The sequence below is a fragment of the Seriola lalandi genome, unplaced genomic scaffold, assembly GCF_002814215.2.
Source record: "Seriola lalandi dorsalis isolate HSWRI2012SDOR001 ecotype SW California unplaced genomic scaffold, Sedor1 jcf7180002054522, whole genome shotgun sequence".
Taxonomy (NCBI): domain Eukaryota; kingdom Metazoa; phylum Chordata; class Actinopteri; order Carangiformes; family Carangidae; genus Seriola; species Seriola lalandi.
The window spans coordinates 1,392,108-1,417,670 of NW_019525075.1; the positions used below are offsets into that span (position 1 = coordinate 1,392,108).

General features: G+C 38.7%; 3 protein-coding genes across 4 annotated transcripts in view; 1 reads left to right on the forward strand and 2 right to left on the reverse strand.

The window, feature by feature from the left end:
• LOC111660869 (sodium- and chloride-dependent GABA transporter 2-like) overlaps positions 1–1,609 on the reverse strand; it is a 16,044-nt gene extending 14,435 nt beyond the window's left edge. Inside the window, exons 1-2 of the mRNA XM_087176035.1 lie at positions 1,417–1,609; positions 656–791 (exon numbers count right to left, since the gene is read on the reverse strand). Coding sequence (XP_087032161.1) covers positions 656–791; positions 1,417–1,609 — 329 coding nt within the window. The remainder of the gene's footprint in view (positions 1–655; positions 792–1,416) is intronic.
• A 3,972-nt stretch (positions 1,610–5,581) lies between these two features.
• On the reverse strand, positions 5,582–20,715 carry frs3 (fibroblast growth factor receptor substrate 3). The gene is made up of 7 exons (XM_023414127.2): positions 20,395–20,715; positions 18,309–18,434; positions 18,088–18,176; positions 17,729–17,915; positions 16,584–16,745; positions 14,250–14,371; positions 5,582–14,168 (listed from the first exon to the last, which is right to left on the reverse strand). Exons 3-7 carry the CDS (start codon positions 18,151–18,153, stop codon positions 12,858–12,860), a joined length of 1,848 nt encoding a protein of 615 aa, XP_023269895.1. The 5' UTR covers positions 18,154–18,176; positions 18,309–18,434; positions 20,395–20,715; the 3' UTR covers positions 5,582–12,857.
• A 1,573-nt stretch (positions 20,716–22,288) lies between these two features.
• tspo (translocator protein) lies at positions 22,289–25,536 on the forward strand. 2 transcript variants are annotated; one of them, XM_023414139.2, is made up of 4 exons: positions 22,289–22,400; positions 24,294–24,469; positions 24,575–24,713; positions 24,848–25,536. In XM_023414139.2, the coding sequence occupies exons 2-4, from the start codon at positions 24,297–24,299 to the stop codon at positions 25,019–25,021; spliced, it is 486 nt and encodes a 161-aa protein (XP_023269907.1). In that variant the 5' UTR covers positions 22,289–22,400; positions 24,294–24,296; the 3' UTR covers positions 25,022–25,536. The 2 variants fall into 2 exon arrangements, with proteins under 2 accessions (XP_023269907.1, XP_023269906.1); XM_023414138.2 differs by lacking the exon at positions 22,289–22,400 and adding an exon at positions 23,238–23,394.
• Positions 25,537–25,563: the final 27 nt, after the last annotated feature.

The following is a 25,563-nucleotide window of genomic DNA, read 5'->3' on the forward strand; positions in this document are numbered from 1 at the left end:
TGTGACAGACAGGTCTTTTAAGACACACAGGTGTTGATTATCACAACTGATTTTGCAATAGAGTACAGGTTCCTTTGTTGTTCTCAAGTCAACCAACCAATAAATCCCTGAAACTTCTATGACAGCAGTTAAGAAGCGCATTATTAGTAAATAAAACCAATGAAGTCATAGTCAAATCAGGTAATGCCATATTTATAGTATGCCAATCTAAACACGCCAAGAAGTATCCATATTAACAAGTCATTCAGTTCTGTACTGAGTCTGTTCTTCCATTTAAAACAAGTGAAAACATCTTGGCCAAAGTTGTTATGTGTTCAGTTCAGTTTCATGCATTTAGATTTTATGTTGTATTGAGCTATGCCTATATTGGCGTAATATATCAGAGCTTAGAGCTGTGTTTTATCAGTTAAATCAACTTAATTTATATCAGTCCTGAAGGAACTCACTAACCTACCTACAATAACAAAATGTGATTAAAAGATTCAATTATTATGCTTTACTATATACTATATAAAGGTTTAGCCCTGAAAGTGTGACACATTTCATTTCCAAAATATTTTTTTGTACATACTGGACATAGATGTAACTGTGGGGATGAAGGAGTATTTTTACACACTAATCTGCTAATTACATAATACTGTTCTGTTTACACTGACCTTCAAACAAAGGGCAGAAGTGCCTCCAGCACGTGATGCATCCCTGAGATGTGAACTGTCCCATGGCCGTCTCCAGGAGGAACATAGGGATACCACAGGCAAGCAGAAACAAGACATATGGAACCAGAAATGCACCTGAGAGAAGAATAATGAGCATGACAAACAAACCAAATCACTCTTTTCTGAGCGTTCATTTGAGTCACATCATTCATGTTGATAAATCTACTTTTTTTTTTTTGAAGGAAGAAAAACACATTCAATGAAAGAGGTTTTTTGATCACACGTAAAAATGCAAAATCTAAACACACTGTTAGCCCACATGGGTTCTTACAGTATTTGCAGTAGACACTGATTGTACTTTTAGCAGTCCTATTCATTCTAAAGAACCGAATCTTGTACATCTAGTCACAGATTGTGGCCTTGAAAAATATGAAACACTGATGTAATAATGCAGATTTTAGGGAGGCACAGCTTTAATGTCAAACCAGTTATTGATAATGTTTTTTTAATATATAAATGACTGACTATCCCAAGTTCCTAAACAATGGTCTCCTTTGTCCCATGAGCTGCATTTGATTACACGAAAACGAAATGTTCCTTTAACAAACAGAAGCTTATCATTTAAATCTTTGAAGGCGTCAAGGTTACTTTTCCACATTTGTTGGCATTACATTTCGATTAAGAGCAGTCGCTTGACTTTGTGCAGAATGATGTAAAAGCGGAAAATGACTTATTTTTCTAGATTTGGGATCCTGCTTACCTCCCCCATTTTTGTAGCACAAATAGGGGAACCTCCAGAGGTTTCCCAGGCCGACCAGGGTTCCTGCTACAGCCAGCAGGAACTCCAACTTGCTCGCCCATTGGCCGCGATCCAACAGCTGCGTCTTCGTCACCAGTCTGTTATCTTGACTGGGCATCTCGAGACTGTTTCCTTTGAGGAATTCCCTTGACATGTTCAGAGACAGAAAACTAAATTAATTACAAATATGATGAAATCTGACCTGAAATGTCCTTCCACCTCCTTCACTTCTTTAGGACAAGGTCTTTCAAACCTTTGGAGCTCTGAGTTGTGAACAGAGACAAAACTACTCAGCTGATTATTTGGCACTGCTCACAAGCTTTATTTATTTATTTGTTTGTTGAACTTTAAGCTTGTCGGATTATCAGGAATGGAAAGTTTTCACCGGCAGGTGTTTATCAGAAAGCTGCACTTATTGGAGCACATGCCAGAATTGAAGTGATGCATTTAGCAGCCTGGTGTAAAACAAAAAACACAGTGAGGTACTTACCCCTCCCCCATGAGTTGCTTACAGCAACAGCAAACTGATCAGTATTCCTCTCAGCCGGGTGCACCGCAGCATCTCTACACAATCATGTCATGAGCAGAGCCAGAGTAAGAGACAAAGTAGCTATGGTTCCCCTTGGCTCCTCTATGACCTAAATACTGTTGGATTGGTCTGCAGAGCATCATGTCTCACTTGAAATAGTGTTTGGCTCTGACAATGGTCCAAGGTCTACTTCCTTGCTGTATTTTTCCACTGAGGCAGGGGTAGCTTGAGTCATTGAGATTAGCACAGTTGCTAACAACTAAACCAAATCAGCTGAGCCGTCTCGGCTATGTCAGTGGCTGGAAACAGGCTTCAGTTATCTGCCAAATGGGAATTTGTATCCTTGGGTACTAAATCATGCAAAACAATACGAATAACATTTTTGTTTTCTGACAGCCATCTGGTGTGAATAACTGAAGCTGACTATCTGGATAGATGTATTTTGTTTGCACTCATATTTACACTGTATGGCATCTTATTATTGTGATACAGTGCCATGAAAGTGCAGCTTTATAATGTACATCTGCAGCTCTTAGTGCACTGGTGCTCTACTTCTTCTTTTTATATTTACCTTCAAAATGTCTGACATTACTGTGTTTATTACTGTAATATTGCTCAATAAATCATAAATCAATTCTATTTTACTAACTTCCTTTTCCTAGTTTTTATAGTTGTCTACTTAACTGTTTCTCTCCTGCTACTGTGACACTTGCATTTAACAATGTGGCATCAGTAAAGTTTATCTTATTTCATCATTATAAATTGGCACAAATATGGAGGCTGGAGTGTGCAACTGCAAAAATAAATATTTATACATTTTTCTGTGTTTAATTATAGTAAGGCAATAATTTGATGCATTTGAACAAATGTTAACATAATACTCTCATTTATATTCAAATTATGTTATTAAAATGGTAAACATTCAACAAATGTGCTAATTAATACCTGTATTTGGAACTTGGACTTTGTAAGTGAATTTGCAAAACAGTTTTAGATGTGTATTCCATCTCACAATTAACTTATCTCATCTTCCATTGTGCTTAAAATTTTGAAACTTCAAACCAGTAAAATTGCACAGTTACTAGGTACATGAAATACAGTGTAAAATAAACTTTAAGCTTAATTTTACTCACCCAGTCTGATGGTAAATCTGTCTGAATGAACAGAAGGAACAGCTTTTATATTGAGTGAGATGGTTAGGCTGAAGTCCAGCTCACATTACACCTAATTAGCAAAGCTCTCCCTTTGGTGAAGCAAGCAGCACAAATATAATTTCTTGGAACATGACTAAATAAGCATCTGTCATACAGTAGAACAAAATGTTCAGTAAACAGATGAAAGAATTCTTTCATGACATCCCTGAACAAAATGTCATGAGACGATCAGCTCAGTTAACACGCATAAGCCAGTGGTCTAACCAGAAGCACAGGTTCATAACCACAAAGCTCTCTCACAGACAGACATGTGCGTACTTATTGTGTAAACAGTGGTGTCCGACTTCAGTGGTTGTTGGAGATTGTTGTGGTTGTTGAGGTCTGTTTGCTTAAAACCATAATCCACAATATTTTGATGACATAAGCGTGAGGTCTGCTCAAGTGCAACGCCGAAGAGTTTGAGTTACATGAGAAACTTGTGCTCTCCTCCACCTATGATAAATCAATCCAGTTTGTGTTAATCCCACTACTCACAGAGCTTTCTGCCACAAGAAGCAGAGACTTACAGTTTATGTATCTACAGTACCGTAGAAGTCCAGGTCAAAAACAACAGCCTTATCTGAAAAGTGCAGCAGCTAAATTGCGTTTCCTTGCAATGCATGCTGAGCTGCGTCTGAAGATGAAAATGAAACTGTACTTGATTATAAATGAGTGGCAGGGCTCTTCAGACACCACTTCTGTCCACACAGAAATATCTTTATAACAATAACATAACAAAAATAACATTTTATAGAGAAATTGATGATGCCCAGAGGATGAGTCCTATTGACTTTGGTGATCTGCAGATTTTTCCTTTTGCATCACTAATAGTTCAAAGTTTTTACTTCTCCATTGAAACATCTCGAGTTCTTCTACCTTTACTGGCACATTTATGTCTCCCAGATGATTCCTCGTTATTATGATCTCCTGACTTTTCCTCTGGCGTTAACTGCAGGTACACATTTGTGGTTTTAAGTGAAACGCCTTCATAACCTTTTGATGGATTTCTATGAAATATGGTACAGACCCTTCTTTACAACTTTGCTGATCCTTTAACTTTCATCAGTGCTATCATCAGGTCAAAACTGTCAAAACAAGTACAGCCTCACAGAGCTGGTTGCATGGCTGTGGACTTAAAAGTCTTGTTCATTGCTGCTTTTGCTTGAAGGATTGGATTTTGTAATGATAGTCCATTAATTGGCCTTTCATTTGTGTGTGTCACTTGTAAGGCTTACAGAAATTTCAAAGACTGGAAACAGCAAGTTCAGAGTTCATCTGGTACTATTAGAAGATAACAGTTCTGGGGACTTGAGCTTGGGTTAGTAAGAAAATGATGAAATGAGAAGCTGAACTTGCAGAATCTACAGTCGTCTTTTTACTCTAGTGGTTTGGAATTCCTCCCAACTTTGTTTAATCTGCAATAACATACTTTTGTCAACTTGGTGGCAGAAACAAGTTGTGAACACAGCACTAAAACACAAATATCACCATATTAATATGATATGCTGTTAGCAAACAGATGCTTATTTACACATCAGTTACAGAGCAACTTTTAACTCGGTTTTCGGTCTCCACCAACTTCTGAAAGAAATATCTGGCTCTTAAGCTGCTAAATGCTTATGGTAACCATCTTAGAAAACAACTACCTGCGGTGGCTGAAGCAGTGACACTGAACCGAAACATTTAATTTACATACCAAGGAATTCATCAATGAGCTGAGACTCACTATAAAGCTCCTTAAAACCAAAGGGACCTGCAGATTCAGATGATAATTCTCTATCATTACGAGAAAACCTCTTTCTCATTGTCATATTGCTTTACATTGTCATACATAGCTAATATAAAATACAAATTATCACCACTTTAATGACCCATAAAAACACCATTACATAACCTAAGATAAAAAATACATCGCACAGCTGCTTTACAACAATAATTTGCAGATGATTGTTTTTTGGCTCAATAATAATAATGCACTATTTACAGCGCATGAAAGGAATTTTAACTCACACAACTCAAGACCCATAATTATTGCAATTTAAATTCACCTGACTTATCTGCATTTCAGAAATAGCCAAAACTTTTTTTTTTTGTCTTAAATCTCTTTTCCTTTAAATGAGCAGCCCTACCACAACTTCCTGTCACAGGTTTACACAAACGGAAAACACAGCTGCTGTTTGTAGTGAAAACTGCACTGGGAAACTGGAAATTCGAGATGATCATATTTCTGGGGCTAAGACAGAAATCAAACACTCAAATGACAAACTGTAGCGCAAGTTTCATGACGTCATGTACAGGCATTGTCTATCTACCTGTGTTCTGTTACAACAAAATGAATTATTGAGCGCTTTAGTTACGTTAAAACCTCTCAAGACTTAACATTACTGACGCCAAGTAGAGTAGAAACAATAAAAGCTCTGCTTTATTTGTGAGGCTCCTCTTTTGATACAATAATTCAATAACCATAAAACAAGACAGACATACGAACACAAGACAAGACAGCTACTATTTAAGGCATATATTTACAGTTTGCTGTAAATCTCTAGAGCTAACAAAGGACCATGCTCTCTGTACATCAAATTATTAAAATTGTTTACACACAGGCAGACACTAAGTACATGCTCAAAAAAAGTTAATATTCAGCTGCAAAAACAATTGTTGAATAAAATCACGATTTAATTTCTGATTTAAGCAAAAATGGGAAACATGATTATGTTCACTTGGATAGTAAGTAATTTATCCTGGGCAGGTTGTTGAGCTACAGACAGCTGTATATGTTCTCAACAAGAAGGCAATCTACTCTGAATGGTGTTTACACAGTTAACATCATTTCTCTCCTCAGGGTACAGAAATCCCTCACACAGCGCAGTTATTCTCAGCTGTTGGGTCGGAGGATGAATGATTATCCACACAATGGTTGGAGTATTGTATTACACACATTTAAACAGGCCCGTTTCATGTCTGTTTTAAATATTTCCTTTGAAAATAATAAATAGACCAGAGCAAACACAGCATTTCGCCTCCAGGAGTGATCAGGTTTGATCATCGACAGCCCAAAAAAGGTTCGGTGTTCACATAAGCTGCTTTGACCTGACTCGTTTCTTTCTCTCTTAAAAAAAGATTTTTTTTTTTTAGATCTTATACTGATCAGATTGTTGAGCAGTCGGTTCTGGTATATTTTTATAAAAATATTCTAGGAATACCTTAAAAATATCTTGTAAATGCTGTAATGTTAAAAATTTTACATGTTATGAACTGAAGAGGCACATGATCCTGGAGGGAAAAGCTTTGTTTGCTCAAATGCATTTATTGATTCTTTGAGACAATAAAGATTTGACTTAAAGAATAAAAAATGGACACTGTTTAGTGCGCAATAAGATATTTTCATTGCTTCATTTTAATATTAGAATTACATTTACTTTTACATTTTGCACAAATCCACACTCTATAATTGATAAAATTCAGGGTAAAATTCACCAAATGTCAGACTCACTTTGTTTTTGGGATAAAGAGGAGGTCAGATAACATACAATGCATCTCTGTGTGGAATGATTTAAGAATGAAAATGACCCAAATGTTTCTTTTGACAGTCCAACAGATGAAGCAAATCAGCTTTTTAAATTCACCTCTAATGGCAGCAATGATAAGACCCTCACTGCATACTCATTTATAAGCCATGGATGGACACAGAAACATACAACAAATATCTGAAGAAACTTTTTCAAACCCAGACAAAAACATAAAGAAGTTTTCCCTCTTTCAGCAAAAATATTTAGCATGGTTAAACCTTTAGCTGTGCATTCATATCACAAGTAGAGTCTACAACAGCAGTGAGTCACTCGAGTCTCACTTGATGAGTCAGAGAGTACCTGCAGTTCCTTGTAGGTCCCAGGTTTTGTCATGCTCAAGCATTATTTGGCACTCATTCAATTCATAAATTGATATAATAGTCACAAAGTTAGACCAATGCAACCTGTATGTAAATACACAAATCTGTCACAAAAATGTACAGCTCAGACCCGTACATGTACATCACCCACTGGTGGCGATTACACTCACTCAGTACCAGACAAAATCAAACCAGATTTAAAGAAAAAAAAAAAAATACACAATCATAATCATAATAATAATAATAATAATAATAATAAGAGATATTACAGTTTTCTGATACTTTCAGTATTTTGACAGATCTATCTTGTAGCATGAACAGGAAGTTGAGGTTTTACAATATGTCATTTAGATTATGATTGATTGGTGGGAGATATTCCTTTGAACGTGATGAACAAAATTAGTTAAGAGCTCATGATGATGATGATGATGACGATGATGAAAACCACAATATGTAGCATTATGATGCAAACTGCCTTCATTTCTGTTCTTACTATATTCTTGAAATCTGACTTGTATATCTTATCTCACACTGAGTAGTTGCAAATTGGGAAAGTACACAAAAAAACAGAAATCTCTGAAAGGAGGTTTATTTCCACATTCTTCAGCACTATGAGAAGAAACGGCAGCTGATGAGAGATCAGATGGTCATGGAGTGCACCATAGCCACATGGCATTATAATGACAAACATACTCAAGTCTTTACTCATAGTTAACATCGTATGTTACAGAACATAAGAGTCATGATTCAACATCTTTTCAGTCACACTGAATTTGGCTATTGCACTGCATCTCACAAACCACTGAGCAGATTATCAAGGGTATGTTCTGTCTCATGTAATCTCAACAAATTATGATTCTTTCAGTTTTCAGCTCTAAAACCTGAAGGAATATTTCCACAATTTGGGAATATGCATTCTTGCTGGAAGTTTGATGACAAGATTGATACCACTCATGTCTGTATGCTAAATATGAAGGAAACAGCCAGGACAGTGTTAGGTTATCTTAGCATCAAGACTGGGAAAAAGGGGGAAACAACTAGCCTGGCTGAGTCTGATCAATTTCCTATCGGTTTAGACAAAACCATGCCACGTATAATGAGAGCCTTGACAGAACGACCGAAGCCCTAACATTTTCATCTGAACTTAATCTGTAAATGAAATACAGCTAGCCTGGCTCTGTCTTAATATATACAATCCATCCACTAGCACCTCTAATGCTCACTAACACATTATAAAAATCCCCAATTTGTCATTTTATAGGGTGTTTTTCTTGGCCTGGAGCAATGACTTGTTGGGGTCTCCACTGGTTGCCTGGCAACTGCTGTCGAGTCCACAAATTATTTGACACTTTGGTTTTTGTATGTCTTACAATAGCATATAGTGTGTTAACCAGTGAACTTTTGAGGCGCTGGTAGGTTGGATTCTTTTTAACTTTTGGACAGAGCGAGGCTAGCTGTTTCCAGTGTTTACGCTAAGCTAAGCTAATCTTCATATTTACCGTACAGACATGAGAGTGGTATCAATCTTCTTATCTAACTATGCAAAAAAAAAATTCCAAAACTATTCCTTCAACAGACATCATTTTCAAATACAGTTTGGTGTAAAACAATCAGGAGTTGGCACATTTTTTTTTTTCTTCAAATCCAACTTTAAGTGTGTGAAACCACTTTGACTAAAGCCCCCTTTAAACTTCAGACTTTCAACAGGCGGTGACTTCTTTTTTTCCTTTCTTTTTTTTTAACAACAGGCCGCCCTCATAAACAGCAGTGAAAATGTTTTCCAGCTTGAATATGAAAGGCACAGTGAGAAATTTCTTTAAAATGGACATTAAGATATGCGTTTATGTTTGTACAGTGAACACAGAGCAAGCCCTTTTGTTAAACAACCCATTCAATAAATACAGTTTTGGGAACTTGGTTGTTATCTCAACCTGTGGCTCCTTGCCCTGCAGATTACACCAACAGAACCAATCATACCCACGAGCGGCGCTTAATCATTTCAGACACCTGTGAGAATTACGCCTTGAGCATAAACACTGAAGGTTATGAGAATGAAATGCTTGAGATAGCATCGACATCGAGCCAGTCACAGTAATGTACGTGAGAGTTGCACTTCTTTTGAACTCACATGAAAAGGTTTTAGTGCTGAACGATCTGCAAAACAATTATTTAACATATCTATTTATTTTTTATTATTAATCAGTAAACACAGGAGTATGTGGTAATGATGCTGCAATCACTGTTAACAGGTTTTAGGTGGTGGTGAGGTTACTGCGTTATGACAAAGATAATTGACACATTTAAACATGGACTTTTTTTTCTTCTTTTTCTTTTTTTTAAATGACCATAAAACCACATGTAACAATATTCTGAGAAATTAGATGAACCACTTGCTGCTTCCTGTATGAAACATTGTCACTGGTTTGAAAAGTTTAATACAATAAAATTTAAATGAAGTATTTGGCAATGGTGACCTACTGTATGGCACTGTAAATGTGAGTTTAAGCAAACACAGTGTCTGACAATCAAGAAAACAGGCATCTTTTTTTTTTTCTTTTTCTTTTCTTTCATAGCTAAAATCTCACTATGAAGGAAAACATTGTACCTGAAATAATAGTAAGACTGCTGATTCACAGAAGAACAGGCGATTAAATACATTAAGCCCACAGCTCTATAGACTACTATTTAAATTTCACACTTCACACATTGGTCTGATTTCGATTGACAAAACAATAATTCACCTATTATTGCAAAAATGTAAACATCCCTCCGATGACAATATCTTTGCAAATACAGTCAAAAATGTGAGTATTGGGACAAGTTAAGAGTTGGCTTTTTTGTTATAGAAGAGACATTTTTTAAATCTCATACCAAAGTATGACCCTCAGGCAAAAATACACACTATCAACTTCTGACTTGGATTTATTTTAGGCTTCTGTGTTGGGAATGTTAATGACCAACTAAACAAAAACTGTTGCTCCCTTTTCACATTTCTATTACTATCAAATCAGTGGCACTGAAATCATTTATCAAGTAAAATTGCAAAAATATTTGTTAACTTGTGACGATTTTCTCTGTTTTTACATCTTTGTCAACTGAAGATTTTGGGGTTTTGGACTTTTGTTTGGAAAAAATGTTACCTTACAATTTTGATAACTTTTTTAATTAATTATTTGAGTAATTTATCATGGACATATTCATTGATTAATTGATCCAAGATTAATCTTTGTCAATTTAAATATTAAGAAAAAAAGAATGTGAAACATTGACTGTTTTTCTCTCATCAGATGTTGAAATGTGATGCTTTTATCATCATACGTTAAATATCTTTGGGTTTGGGGCTGTTCCTCTGACAAAAAAGCAATTTAAGACACCACCTAAGGGAAGTTATACATTTTTTGTTGACAGTTACGGACTAAATGATTGACACTTAAGTTCTGGTATTTCACGTGACAGATTTCAGTTGGAAAATGGTCAATCATCATCTCTGCATTTCAGTTAATCAGCACTTTAACTCATGTTACACAGAAGCCAAAAAACCCTCCATATCAGAAGTTGAGAATTTGTATTCGTGTCTCATATTCATCTCTTTAACTCTGTTTAGAAAAAGATCAACTTCAGCTAAATGCCACAACACATCTGCGTTTGCAGGCCTATAGACGTGTATAAATCTAGAACATTTTGGCCTTCGTCTGGCGGCTGTAAATATCAACTTGATATGAGCGTTCAACAAAAAGGTGACAGCATCAGTGGGCCTGTGCTTCTGTTACCCCTCCTACCAGACAGCCAGTTTGTCAGGAGAACAATCTCAGTGAAATTAAATTTTGTCCAAATGAAACATTCTCTGAAATGGTACAATACATTTCTACTGCTCAGAAAAAATCTCAGAAGAACACAACAATGCTACTTCTATTAACAATATGGTAAAAGATCTGACATCGCGTAAGTTTTCACTTTGACAAGTACCTGTAGCTTACACGGGCTACTGTTAGTATGTACACGTAGCAGCATAAAACCACCATAGCTGTGATTATCAGACTACAAGATTACCATTCTTATATCTCGCTCCGAAATGGCTGTCGATGCGGATGAGGTGGAATGTGCAGTTTTTATTTATCTTAATTTCTATTTTCAGGTATTTTTTTTTTTTAAGTTTATATCCCAACTGCTTTCACCTTCTGCTTTTCTGTCCTATAAGTCCTAATGGCACGTTTGATTTTATTCATCATACAGTTTGCAATTAAGTTTTGGCACTTAAAATATAAATACAGTTTCTCTTTCTTTTAAAATATAATTACGCACAGTTATAACAGTAACACACCAGTGTCCAGTGATAATTTGAGGTGAAACTTTGGTCTCCATATTACCAACTGGATTACAAAACGCTGGTCATCACATGGAAAACAAAACTATTACAATTAAGAAGAAAAAAAAAAGAAGAAAAAAAGAATGAATAAATAATGAAATAAATAAATAAATATCTGACTAAGAAGGTTAATAAATAGCCTCACAAAACTCTTCACTGCATGAGTTGGCAACATACTTGATTACCCTTTAAATAGACCACTCACCCCTGATCACTGACAAATTATAGATTCGGCACATTTTAAGTGAGGTTATAGCTTAATGCCACTATTTGAGGTTATCGATGTCTCCATCAAAACATTTAAATAAACTCTACCTACAATGCTGACTAAGAAATGTCCATGAAGTAATTTGGCCCCCTGCTTTTGGTAAAAGGACATGGTCGAACCTGTGGCTCCAGTGGAGAGGAGAGGGAGTAGTTACAAAGAGCGTTTCAGTGGCCCAGGGTCAAAAGTGCAACGTGACAAGCGTAAACAGCTGTGGACCTCCCGCAGGTCTGGGATGATTCGCAGGAAGTGTGATCGAAGATGATATGCTACTTTTTCTTCTGCTGCATGTGGATAGGAGGAGGGAGCCAGAGCTCGACTAATCCATGTGTGCTACTTTTACCATCATTCAGTTTAAGTCTAATTCTCCAAATATCACCAAATATCATTTTATTCCATTTTTGAATTGGACAAAACTATTTCTAAAATATGATAAAATACAATTCCATAGGATTGTGTGCAAAATGCTCTATAGGCATATAGTAACAAAGAATGGTCTCTTCCACCAGCCACAACATTAGACTTAGGTGCTTGTGATGAGGTACGAATATTGGCCAGTATCTTGGAGGAACCATTAACCTTCCTGCATGCCAACAACTGCTCTAAGCCTTCTGTAATGAGCCTCATATTTCTGACTCTCATTGTGTTTGAGTTAAAAAAAACAAAAAAAAAAACACATGGATGTAGCATAACTAAATGATAGGGACAATAATATTTATGAGTGGAGATGGGTTTAAGAATTCAAATTTGCTAATACAGTATGGCAATGGATGCTTCCACTGAACAGAGGTCACTGCTCCAAGTCATAGCTAAGCATAAAATCATACATGTATGTTTTTCATATATATGTATGATTTTATGCTCATATATAAATATCCATAAATCCAGCAAACAGTTTTTGCAGTTAAAACTGCAGATTCTCGAGAGAGCTTCACACCACATATCTAATAAATAACAAAATAAAATGGCAAATTCTCCTCAGAGATTTCTTATTTCCTTTTATATGCACAGATAAGTTTCAGTAAGTTTCTAATTAGGTACCTGTATCGTATTAGTCAGCCCGACAGTTGAATGGATGGATGACAGTGAAGGGTCCAGTGTGCTAAGATGAGGATAAGCCTTCATCTGTCTTCATCGCTCCTCTTCAGTTTGAACACCGTTTACAGAGGCAGGTCTGTGCTGTTGTGGCGAGTCTTTCTGGAAGTCCCATCATCCCTGGGCAGAGCTTTCTGCAGGTTGGACATGGCAGCGGTCTTCTTTAGGTCAATGACTGCGTAGCATTCACTGCGCCGGGGTGCCTGTGGGCCACATTTTTTGGGTGGTAGGCGCTGGTGCTGTGGCTGGGTCTGGGCACCCCCACTGCTGAGGGCTTGGCAAGGAGGTTCTCCCTCTAGGTCCACCTGGATGTAATTCAGCTGCCGCGATGGAGGCATGTGGCCGTGCTCACAGCCTCCAACCCCTGACCTCGATCGCCTGCCGAAATCAAAGCTAAATATTCGCCCCCCTCTGTCTGGCTGACATGGCCTTGGATGCGGGGGGCAGGCGTGTCGGAGCCGGGGCGGCTGGACCTGCTCTGTGTTGACATAGTTCTGCAGGGCATCTCTGTGGATGCCCCGACCATCCTGGTGGTAACCGTTGGGTGTCCCAGGGCCTTCTGAGAACTCATAATCATCAAAGTCTTCCTCTTCTTCTTCATATTCCTCCTCATCCTGCTCATCATCTTCCTCTTCCTGCTCGTCATCCCGCTGCAGAGCTCTGTACTCCCACACCGGAGGCAGAGACGGCAGGTTCTCGTAGTTAAGCAGAGCTGTCCGACGATGACCTCCACCCATGCCTCTCTCACAGGGATAGCCCTGTGGGGGCAGAGACGACGGGCCGTGGGCGTGTGGGTGCAGGAGGGAGTGGGAGTGACTGTCCCCAGTGCTGCTGCTGCTGCTTGAACCCACAGACTGCGACACACTGCTGGGACTCAGCCGCTGCTTCCGGCCGCTTCTCAAGCCATTGATGTTCTCGTAGGTGAGCTCGCCGCTCTGGCAACCGTCCGGGTGCTCGTGGCCCGGGTGGCGATGCGCATGGTGATGGAAATGGTGATAGGAGTGAGAGTTGCACAGGTGCATAGAGGGCTCGTCTCCTTCCGTCTCTGAGCCTGTTGCACCCTCTACTGGCTGAAGGTTGTGAGGATTGTGCCCATGCCTCTCCCTCTCTCTCTCTAGCAGATGGCGTTGTGCTGGAGTGGGGCCCAGCATGAATTTGACCTCCTGTGAGGACGGCTGCAAGAACACCTGAGGATCTTTATGCTCCTCGAGGGGACAGCACCGCAGGTTGGACTGCAGGTTTCCTTGGCCCCCGACAGGCATCGCTCCCCGTGTTGTTTCAGGGAAAGTGCTGGGCCGCACCTCAGGTAGGGAGTGCACACAGTGACGCATCGAGAGATCCCCCTCCATGCTAACAGTATTTACATAGGTGTGGGTCTGTCAGGGAATATAAAAACTGGATCAAACTGTGAACTACGACAGATACCGTAAGCTACGAGGAGCATGGATAGGTCTTACCTGATCTTCCAAACCCATGAGGCTATGTCCATGATCGTCAGCAAGAGAGGGTTGGGAGGAATCGCCTCTGATTGGATAACCAGGGTATCCATTGGGAAAAGCCTGGACAGGGAACGCTGGAGCTGCAAACACAGTTTTGTGACAATATAAAGACAGATCAGGTGGAGAACTGAGTCAGTGAGCTCAACATGGTGAGCCCAGAGAAAATGACGTGTCTAGAACAGGATCAAGCCACTGGAAAGTTAATGTTTTAAAAAGTGCATTTAGTGTAATATTGTGCATGTAATTTAAATGTTTTTGTTTATAACTGTAGACAAAACCTGACTTGGATCAAAAGATTCACTAGTTGTGCCTGTGTCAAAATTAAACAATATACTATGTTTTATTCCCCATACGTTTTCAGCAAGCTTGCGTTCATCAGGGTGGTCATATATTCCAGCTAACACGCACTATTCATTCATTAACACAGTCCAAACATTCTCAGTTTAGCTTGCCTTCACACTGTAAATAAAACACGAGCATTAATGACGGCGATCGTGATTTCTGAGGAAATAATATTCACTCACTTTGTCATAATTGAGGTAATGTAAAAAAAACCCATGAGTGTTCACCAACTTTACTTTATTTGGACTGACGTTAGAAAACAAAACATTTCTCAGAGACAAAAATCAGGGAAAAAAAATCACATCAGTATTTCTTGGGGGTTTTCGAATCAATGGCTTTTGAGAAGAATCATTTCCAAGAGAATATAAATCATAAAAACAAAATTACAATTTTATGGTATACCACAAAACTGTTATTTTCTTCTCTCTGCAGGGGAGCACTGTGTGTACAGAAAACACTTGGAAAAGAAAAAAGGTTTAGCACAAGTTTCTGTTTCTATTTTTTGTCTATTAACTGGTAAATGAAGTGGACTAACGTCGACAAGAATATGACCCTGCAACACAGCAACCTTTTTAAGACCAGTACTGCGATCACAACCATCATTCAAGGTTAACACGGGGATCACCAACTACTGCAAATCTACTGAAATAAAGTGCTGCCTACCATCAATGACATGATCCAGCTGTCAAACGTAGCTCTGACACTGGCTTGCTCTACACAGGGGAATATCAAGCTATGGACTCATCTTATTTTCTCTCACATTCAGCTTGAAAGATATAAAAACAAGTTTAGCCAGACAAACAAACGTCTTTCCTTTACTCCAAAAGAACTGCTCCGTGGAAAGTAATATCAATAATGTTAATAGTTTTTCCTGGACTGCTATATGTGCTACATAAGATGAGGTACCAGTGCCACAGTTTAAACCTGAAATAACTGATTTCTTTTATTTCTCTCTTCTTCCACTTGGGGGCAGCAGAAACAAGTCGTGAACACAAGAGTAACATATTGTCACATTTTAAGTTAATACAGGGAATTGTTAGCAGATAGTTGCTTATTTACACATCCAGCAGTCATGAAGCAACATTATCGTCATTCATTTGAAGTTGTGTTTATGGCCACCTGTTGAATATAAGGCCAATATTCACTCTCTTTTGTCTCAACCAACTCCTGATTGAAATATCTTTTATGTCTTTCGCTGCTAAATGCTTCACTATGTTCAGCAGCAAGTTGCTACCTGTGTGTGCTGTTTGGTGCTGAGCGGGTAGCGTACAGGTGGAGTTTTAGAGCTTTTTTGCTGAAAACAACTGCGGCTGAATGCGACGCTGTGAGATCAGTGAGCATGAACCGAAACAGTAGAAGTTGCGAGCTGGAAAATGAAAACAATGAGCTGCGGATTCAGGTGATAATTCTCTGTAGGTTCGTCACTATGAGAGACCTCTTTGTTTTACGATGTCATTTGATACATTGCTGTTGTAGAAACACTGGTCATAGCAGAACACACTAATGTCTAATATTGAAGTATTCAAAATAACGTGATAAAAATTCAAATTCATATAAGACTAAAACGATGAATTTAAAAGAAGTAGATTTTCACAAGAAATTCACATCTCGCACTGTATCAGCTTTTAGTAAGATTCAACTGAACAATATCTCAATATGATCACGTTGACACAGCTCAATCATAGGAAGAGACATTTGACAACAACAGTGCCCTCTCTCCCAACCAGCTGTATGAAGAGGATGTCTGTAGCTGCAGGCTGATGTGCTGAGGCTTAGTTTCACCTGGTGTTATTTTGATACCTTTGTGTCTCTGACTCAGTCCAACCTGTGGCTATTAATAGCTTACATATTCTGCTAAATTTACTGCTGTACTGCTGCATGCAAGTTCTACAATTAATCACAAATCAAGTGTACAATTAGCAGGGCTCCACTTGTGTTTGTGTGACTCACTGTTGGGAGTCTGTGGCGTGCGAGACATGTCCATCTCCGGTGTGTGACCACTGCGACTCATCATCATCGACTCTTCCACCACGTTGATGCTGTTGCATTGCATCAGCTCCTGGAGCAAATTGAAGATCTCCTCTGCCCGGGAACACTTGAATGCAAATATTCCTAATCAAACGAGCATATTAACGACATCGTTAGGGTTCAATCAGACACTAATAACTCAATAAAAACACACAGAACTCTGTGGCTGAAGGATAGATGGTCATATAAATGATTTACACACACAATATCAATAAATGGTCCACTGACAATTTGGGTTCAGGTTTACATTATATTTTCTTCTTCTACCCCCCAAACAACAAAAAGGTTCCTGTGGCTAAATATGTCAGTAAATCAGTTAAAACTGGAAAAGTTGCAGTGGCCATGTTACAAAGTTACAAGTATACGTGAGAATCGTCTTATCCAATCACACTATATATGTGAAAAACATATGCCAAGATCAAACTTCTCAATGTTTTAAATTGGTATAATGGTAATAATGCTGCAGCGGCTCCATCCTCTTTTGCTTCACAATGTCAAAAGTTGTACGAGGGCTCTGCGCTGCTATGGTTTCAGTGCCAGCGAACATATCATATAAGTTGTCAAAGTAGAGAAGGCAAATAAATACTGACACACTAGTCTTTTTGTTTGGATGTTGTGAGGCTTCTATGATTATGCACATGTTGTCTTTCACTGTGACACACTACATGGGATAAAACAAGCAGCTGTTATGCACAGTGTTCATTTTAGTTCCCGATACGCCACGTCTGCAGGGTCAGGATGATATTGTGTAGTCTGAATTTGGCATAGGCCCTGTTTTTTTTTATTTTTTTAACAGCAGACATTTTAACATTAACACTGGCGCCGTTCAAAGTTTAAAGTGTCCCATTAAGCCATGACAGGGTGACAGGGTGACAGTGAGCAGCGAGCAGCTAAATGGAATTCAGCCGTTATTCATTTTATCGTTTACACCGGTGCTTCTCCTAATCTGAAAAGTCAAAATGTCTCCTGTGAAAAAGTTTCCGTAAGCAAATTAATGTAAGTGGTTAAGTGGAACAAACACATTTACACAGAGAGAAAACCAGAGAAACAGAGAAAACTTTTCTTACCCTGCCCAGTTTGACAGCGGCGACCGCTCTCAAAAGAAAATAGGTTGGAGTCGTAGCCGTAGCGCCGCAGGCAGAGATACGGCCACCGGATGGCGTCTCTCTTGCGTGTGTGAAGAATGAGCTCGGTCTGTGTGAGCTCCATGATGCCAGAGCCCAGCTCGTTGCCCTCATCGTCCACATTGGTGACCTAGAAAACAATATAACGTGAAGTGAAGGAATCAAAAGAGCAGATTTTCACAGTGTGAAATACTTGAGTTTATCACAGCCTAATGACACATGGAGACAAACCGTACAAGTGGCGCTGCCACAATACAATCACAATGCAAAACAGAACTTAAGAGATATTAAGGATTATTAACCTTAAATTTAGTGAGATGGTTGTCTCGGATGGGGTCTCTGTACAGACAGCTCCAACAGCTCCCCATAGCTTCAGCAGGCCAGCTGAAACCTGTCACAGACCAAGCAAACATCACCACCCACTGCCTTTAACAACGTCAACAACTTGAAGCTATCTATGCAACACAAACAAAAACAACACTGAATGTCTCCTTCAGGGAACATTCATGCTTAAAGCTCTTACCTAGTCCAGGCCATCAGTGTGAAGGGATTCACGTCTCAATCCCAGGATCTTCTACTGGGCATCGGCATCAGAAGCCACTTAGTTTGTTGGACTGACATCTTCAAGAGAAGCATGACGTTGTCCCCCCTGAAACCAGGAACCACATTTAGATTTAGACAGAGAACTTTTCAAATATCAAAAATAAATTTGGTTCATCTTTGCAGTCATGCAGGTGGATTCAGGGTATCATGGTGGTGTAGGGGATTTAAGACGCTGAACCTGTTGCACGTCATCATTCCTTTCCTTCTCCTTTCATTCCCTGTCAACTCTCTACTAGCCACTATCAAAATAAAGACAAAAACGTCCAAAAAGAAATAAAGGCATATGTCAGAGGCAATGTCTATCACGGTGCCCTTAGTTTTTTTTCTTCTTTTATCTTAATCTACAACAATAAAAAACATTAAATACTAGTGTCAAAAGATTTCAAAAGCCTTCAAATAAACTTTCATAAAAAAATATTTCAAATTATGATCAAACATGAACCGTTATGATTATTTAATGACAGTTACTCAAAATAACTACCAGAATAAATGTCTTACTTAGATGATGAAGGCAGTGAAATGTGGTTTAAAGTACAAATGATCATTACATGATCGAATATGTCATATCTGTATTAGCACAAATATTGACCTTATTTAGTGATTCAGATATCAGCAATTTTAATAGAAAATTAATTGTTTACTTTTATTTACATCCTTACACATTAAACTTCATGTTACCTTAAAAATCCCCTATGAGAACTTCAATGAGTAGTCAATTAATTGATTACTCAATCAACAGGAAATTAATGTGCAACCATTTTGATAGTTGATTAATCATTTAAATTATTTTCAAGGAAACAACCTCTGGTTTCAACCTCTGATGGTGACAATTTGCTTTTCTTTCCTTTGTCATAGACGATAGTAAACTGAATGTCTTTGATATGGTCAGACCAAACAAGACATCCGAGGATGTAACCTTAAACACTGTTTTCTGATATTATATAGACACCTGTATTGTGTGTCTAAGGAAGGTTGATTGACAAAATAATCCACAGATTAATCAATTATGAAAATAAAGACCTAATCCCAAAGGTGTCCAGAACTTGGGGAGAAAAGAGCACAGGTATCGCACCGGTACCCAGAGCTGAGGAAAAAGTTGTATCACTGCATACAAGTTATAAACACTGAAAAGCGAGTAAGTGAACCTTTGAATTGACATTATTTTGTCACAGATCTCCTATGAACAGTTACAAAAAAAGATACTACTAATTACCTGAAGAGTAATGTACTCATGAGAAATAGTACTGTGAGTTTCCTAAATCGCAAACAAAAGGTCAATATATAACAGACTCACTGGATCATTTTATCATCTACACAGAGCAATCTTACAAATCTGCCCTGAGCTCTAGACTAAAACGTTACACTCAACACTGAACAGACAATATCTCCTGTTTTTTTTTTTTTGTGCTCACTCCTGCACCTGTGATCATCGTCCTGTGATTTCTGCTCCTCATGTCACCCTCACACACAGGCTACAAACACATTTCACCGCCGCATTATGTGAGCTCTAACCTGGGCCTCCACATCTGACTGGAGATGCCAGGCTGGACTACACACCAATTCTCTCTCTCTCTCACACACACACTCTCTCTCTCTTACACACACACACACACACACACACACACACACACACACACACACACACACACACACACACACACACAGCTACCTTGAATCAATGCGAGCAGGCTAAAGAGCTAAGCTACATTACACTCTTGCCACACAGTTAGTGTTGAATGGGCTTTCCCCTCATCTCAGCTGTTTATAGCCTTTTGCTCAATTAGCCAAGCCGACGCAGAGCCCCCAAAACAAGCCAACGGCGAGACTTCATCTCCCCCATCAATGTGCACAGACTCCAGCACAGCCATGCTACCATGAAACCCGCACACTGACACTAAATGCACGGTTCAATGACCATTGCTTCTCACTGGTGTGAGGATACAATAGCGTGAGCACATAGCAGTCAAAGGGTAAGTGGAGAACGACAGCGATGGTTTGCTACTCACATGTCTGGCACGGATTTTTTTTTCTATATTAGCCCTAATGCGAAATAAGCATTGAGACTGCGATTAGTAATCGGCGGCGGCTGCTGCTGCTGCTGGTAGCGGGATGTGGCACTTGCACGACAGAGACGCGAATAAAAGATGCAGAGAGAGCAGCAAAAAAAAATGTTGTTATTTTTTTTTCCTCCTATTACGCCCCCCTACTGCAGCACGGGCCTCTCTGCCTGTGTGACATTTCCCAAGCAGCTGGGGTGAGAGTTCACAGCCAGACAACGAGGCTGAGAGGAGCGGCAAGAAAGTAAGAAACGCTGGAGGACCAGAGAGGAAAGGTGTGCCTGCCTGACAGACGGTGAGGAGGGGCAAAAAACCACATGCGCTGGGAGGAAGGGGCATCACTTGCAGTGTATACAGCGTGGTTTCACTGTACAGAATACATAGTGGTGTTTTTACAGGGAGAAATACATGTATGTGTCTGTGACTTTTTATTTAAAGATTTTATTCCCTCCATCAAGCCTTTTGGGGGTGTTATGATTATGATATAATCACTGTTTTTCATGAAAATAAAACATTTATGATCGCAACAGTATAAACACATGAACCTTTTGATGCTGTGTCAAGCTTGAAACACCCAGAGAAGCCACTCCAAGCCTCTTTGTGTTCATCATGCCTGTATTTGTGCACATGAGCATCTTTAATTGGATGACTCTCCTCCTTGTTGTGTAAAAATGTAGATAGCAGGAAATTTGGTAATCACAGTCTTCATCCGTACTTTAAGTTCCCGTCTCTTACTTCTTAAATGTTTTTTTTACTAATGTAAAAAGTATAGAAATTTGTCAAGTCTTTACAAGACATGCAGTCCCAAAACACAAATAAAGTATCTCACACAAGTGTTCTTCCATGAGTTTTACCCAAAGCAACATATGTTCACTCTGCCATTTGAACCTCCCCGTATGGATTGTTCTTGCACTGCTCAGAGATTCTGTACCTCACAAATTCCCAGACGCCTCAAGGTTTTAAAACCAATTTCACTAACCAAGGAAGTTTTATGAAATTTTACAAATTAATTTATCATGAACTAATTCATTACATTTTTACAATATTGACACTGTTTTGATTGCACTGTCTAGTTGGTTTGTTTGGGATTGTTATGTATTTCGACGGGTCCCTGTGTTTTATATGTCCATGATGCAGTGCTGACTGTGGCATTAGCTTTTAACCATTTACGAATGAAAAATATTTGTAAACTTACTGAAATGTTAAAAACTTAAAATATGTAGAGTCATAAGAACATGATGCTCAGTGCAATGGTGTGGCTGATTCATGGAGAGATCACTGAATGGCAGAGGGCTCAGTAAGCCTCTGGGCCAGGGTCTAAGAGACTAACAAGACAACGAAAGAGACACAATTCCTGCAAAGAGATTCAAAATGACTATAAGGAGATGCAAAAGTATCTCAAAGAGAAACGGAATGATCATAAAGAGGCACAAAACAACTGCATAGAGACATTAAACTGAATCTCTAAAACAGGTGCCCAGGATCCCATTTTCTCATAATCCATATGTGAGCTCATGGTGTGTTTTTAATGTGTTTTGAACAACAAGTCTATGTTGTCTGTGGCATAGAGGAGGAAGTTAAATCAGGTATGAGGTAGAATACTTTACAGGATCAACTCCTTTTTCAGTGCTTTCATGACATTTTTTGACAAGATATATCCTTTAACAATCTCTAATGAGTCTAAATGTAGCTTGCTTTTGCAACCCGGCTAACTATTTAACCTGTTTTTCAAGTTTTAGTTGCCATTATCAGTATTTTAACTTTGTGCAAAATCAGAAAAACAGAACCACACAAAAGAACAGTAGCTGCCCATGAGAGGGGGGTGGGGGCGGTGGGTGGGAACTATCTTGACGGTTTCGTGATCTTTGCTGTCTCCTCTCCTGTCACGTATACAGCTGTGCGCGTTTTGTAGGCATCGAGGAAATACCAAATAACTGGCCGAGCAGGAAGCAAAGGTAACAACAGCCCCTGTATTTTTGACCTTTGGACTACTATGGCGTTATAGCTTACAACATATTTATTTAACCACGAAATACTCCATCAACCAACGACGCTGAAGTTGGCTTCTGATTCGCAGACAGACGATTTACAACAAGCGATGAGGGCATGTATTTATTAAACTGCTAAAAATAAAAGTTTGATCTTAAGTGAAAGCTTAAAAAATCCTCAACCTACCCCTCATATAAATTAATTAAAATATTTCTAAACTCTCTCAAAGAATACCGTGTAAATGTATATGCAATCATCACCTGAGCTCTGCAGTTAATCATTTAATACATTTTACTGATCAATTGACAATGTCCCACTGTAATATCAAATTAAATGTCAGAAAATAGTAAAATTAGTCAAATCTAGCTATAATTTCCTGACATATATTGAAGGTGCAACATCTTACTGATGGTAACAGCATTAATAAGCCATAAATCACGGAATGTTGGGGTGCCTTTTTTTCATTTTTATTAAATTATAGTCTTACCCTACTTGTAATGTAATGGGATGATCCAGCTAATTGTCAGTAAAGCATTTTTGCTGGTTTGGTCTTAAGGATTTGTTGATATTACAGCAGTTCCAGATAAATTTTAAACCAGTAAATACAGACTAATATTAGCTAGTAAACATTATAATGTGGATAATTTACTTATTTGAAGAACCGCGGTTGTACTGCCCAGCTAGAAACCAACTTCAACGACGTCACTAACTGATTATCCTAAAGGAGACCGCTGGTTGGTTACCGCGCAGTGACGTCACAGTGTTTGGCTCCGTATGGCAGCAGCTCTGGGCGTGTCTGCGAAGTGACCGCTCCGATAAGACTGCCCTGCCCGTCCAACACACTTATATCACAAAACAGCAGCATGCCAGACGGTTTCACTGTAGATGTGTAGATTTAGTTCGACAATACAACATATATACTGTACATACTGTGCAGAGGAGCTGACACCCGAGTGAAGGGTAAGTTACCTTAACCTACAGCTCATAACCTTCCTACAATGTTGACAGTAAAGTGAACGGTCGTTTTGCGCCACTGAAACTTTGACATAGAGTTTTTTAGTGCCGTAAAACTGGTGTATATTATGTCTTCCCAATGAATGTCTTTGCACATAAAACGAAGAAAAAATAGATTAGCTTAAAATTAGCATGCTTTTCTGTTGTGCTAAAACAAGTTAAGTCATGTAATGTTTACAAACAACCATACCTATCAACCAGTTTCTAAAGCCTAGACATCCTCCAGGTTTTTGATTGTATTTTCATACCTTCTGTAGCCCTACAGCCTTTGGTGGTTATTGTTGTCAAGACAGCATGAAAATCAACTTCAGGAAACACTCAAGTAGCTTGAGTTTGATATTGTCAAAGGTTCATTGTGGAGACTTTGTCACATTCATTCTAAATTTCCATTCAGTGACACCAGCTGATAAAACCTGAAGTATAGCTTTATTGTCCTAAAAAACGTTGCATTTTCATATTAACAATGGAAACTAATGTCTACTTGCATGTGACAGATGGTGATAACATGATAGCTGTTTGCTGTGGCTCTAAAAACCCACCGCACACTACTTGCCCATTACCAAACAGCACAGACAGTTAATGAGTAGCTGGTGAACATATAGTGTTGTTGCTAAAATTATATTTTTCTCAGGAGTTGATGGAGACCAAAACACAGCTGGAGGTGAAGGAAACTATTACAAACTTGTCTAACAGCAAAAGCCAATTTTGTCTTGCACCGACAGTTGTGTGTCCTGAGTCCCATGATGCAGAAAAATGTTCTGTTATCTGTTCAAAAATAATTACTGTAAATGAAATAGTAGATGCAGAGTAGAGGTTAAACATATTATGTCCTGCTTTTGTCTCAGAAAATGTGGCTGCCTATGATTGGGATGACCACCCTGCCACACTTGGGAGGGCTCTATGGCGGTTACATCACACGCAAAGAGGTGAAGACTTGGTACCCAACCCTGGAGAAACCATCATGGCGCCCACCAAATGCTGCATTCCCAGTAGTGTGGACGTGTCTATACACAGGCATGGGGTAAGACTCATTGACCGAGTCCTACAATCTCTGAGATCTATAGCTGCAGTCTTTTCTCCTCTGTAGCATCCTCCTCATCCATTGTCTTATTTTTAATTCATGCAGGTATGGCTCCTACCTGGTGTGGAAAGAGCTGGGCGGTTTCACTGAGGATGCACTGGTTCCACTGGGACTTTATGGGCTACAGCTAGCTCTGAATTGGGCCTGGACTCCTATTTTCTTTGGTGCACACAAGCTGAAATTGGTGAGTTAAACACACAAATGCAATTATTTATTTTGATTGAGACACCACATGAGAAGATAATGTGAAGTGTAGTGAGTGACAGCTCAATATTATGCATTGTTGTCCATTTAACGCCATCTCTTTACCCAATTCAGGCCCTCATGGAGATTGTACTTCTTACCGGGACTGTTGCAGCCACCATGGTTTCTTGGTATCCCATTAGCCGCACTGCGACTCTGCTCATGGCGCCCTACCTGTCCTGGCTGTGCCTTGCCACCTCTCTCAACTACTGCATCTGGAGAGACAACAGTGAAGAAAAAGAAGAGTAGGAGACAGTTCTGTGTTCTTTTGAAAGACTACTTAAATTTGGAATCATTACAAATTTGAACATTTTAAAATTATTTTTCTTTCTATGAAATTCCAGTGGAGTTTCACAACTTAGTCCAACTGATCTTGGAGGATTGATAATATAATATGAGCTCAAAGACCAATCAATATCTGCATATATGATGGCCAATGTTCAAAAGTTGTTTGAAAAAAATCATGATGAAGCCAGTTAGAAGTCTTTGTAAAAAATATCCAACTTTTAAAAGCTGCTGAAAAATACCAATATATCATAAAGAATTTGTCAATATTCAAGACAAAAATGCAACATTGATCAAGCAACTGGATTAAATTTAAGTAAGACAGATTTTTTAAAATAAAGTCTTGAGTTTTTTAAGTTATGTAAAACTGAATTCATTCTTTTTTTTCCTGAAAACTGGGCTATGTGTACATTTATGATAAAGAAAGTCTTGTGTTGAAATTATTGCTGATTCTATTAAAATAAAAGATTTCTGTCCAATTTACTATTTAAATGTGTATTATTTCC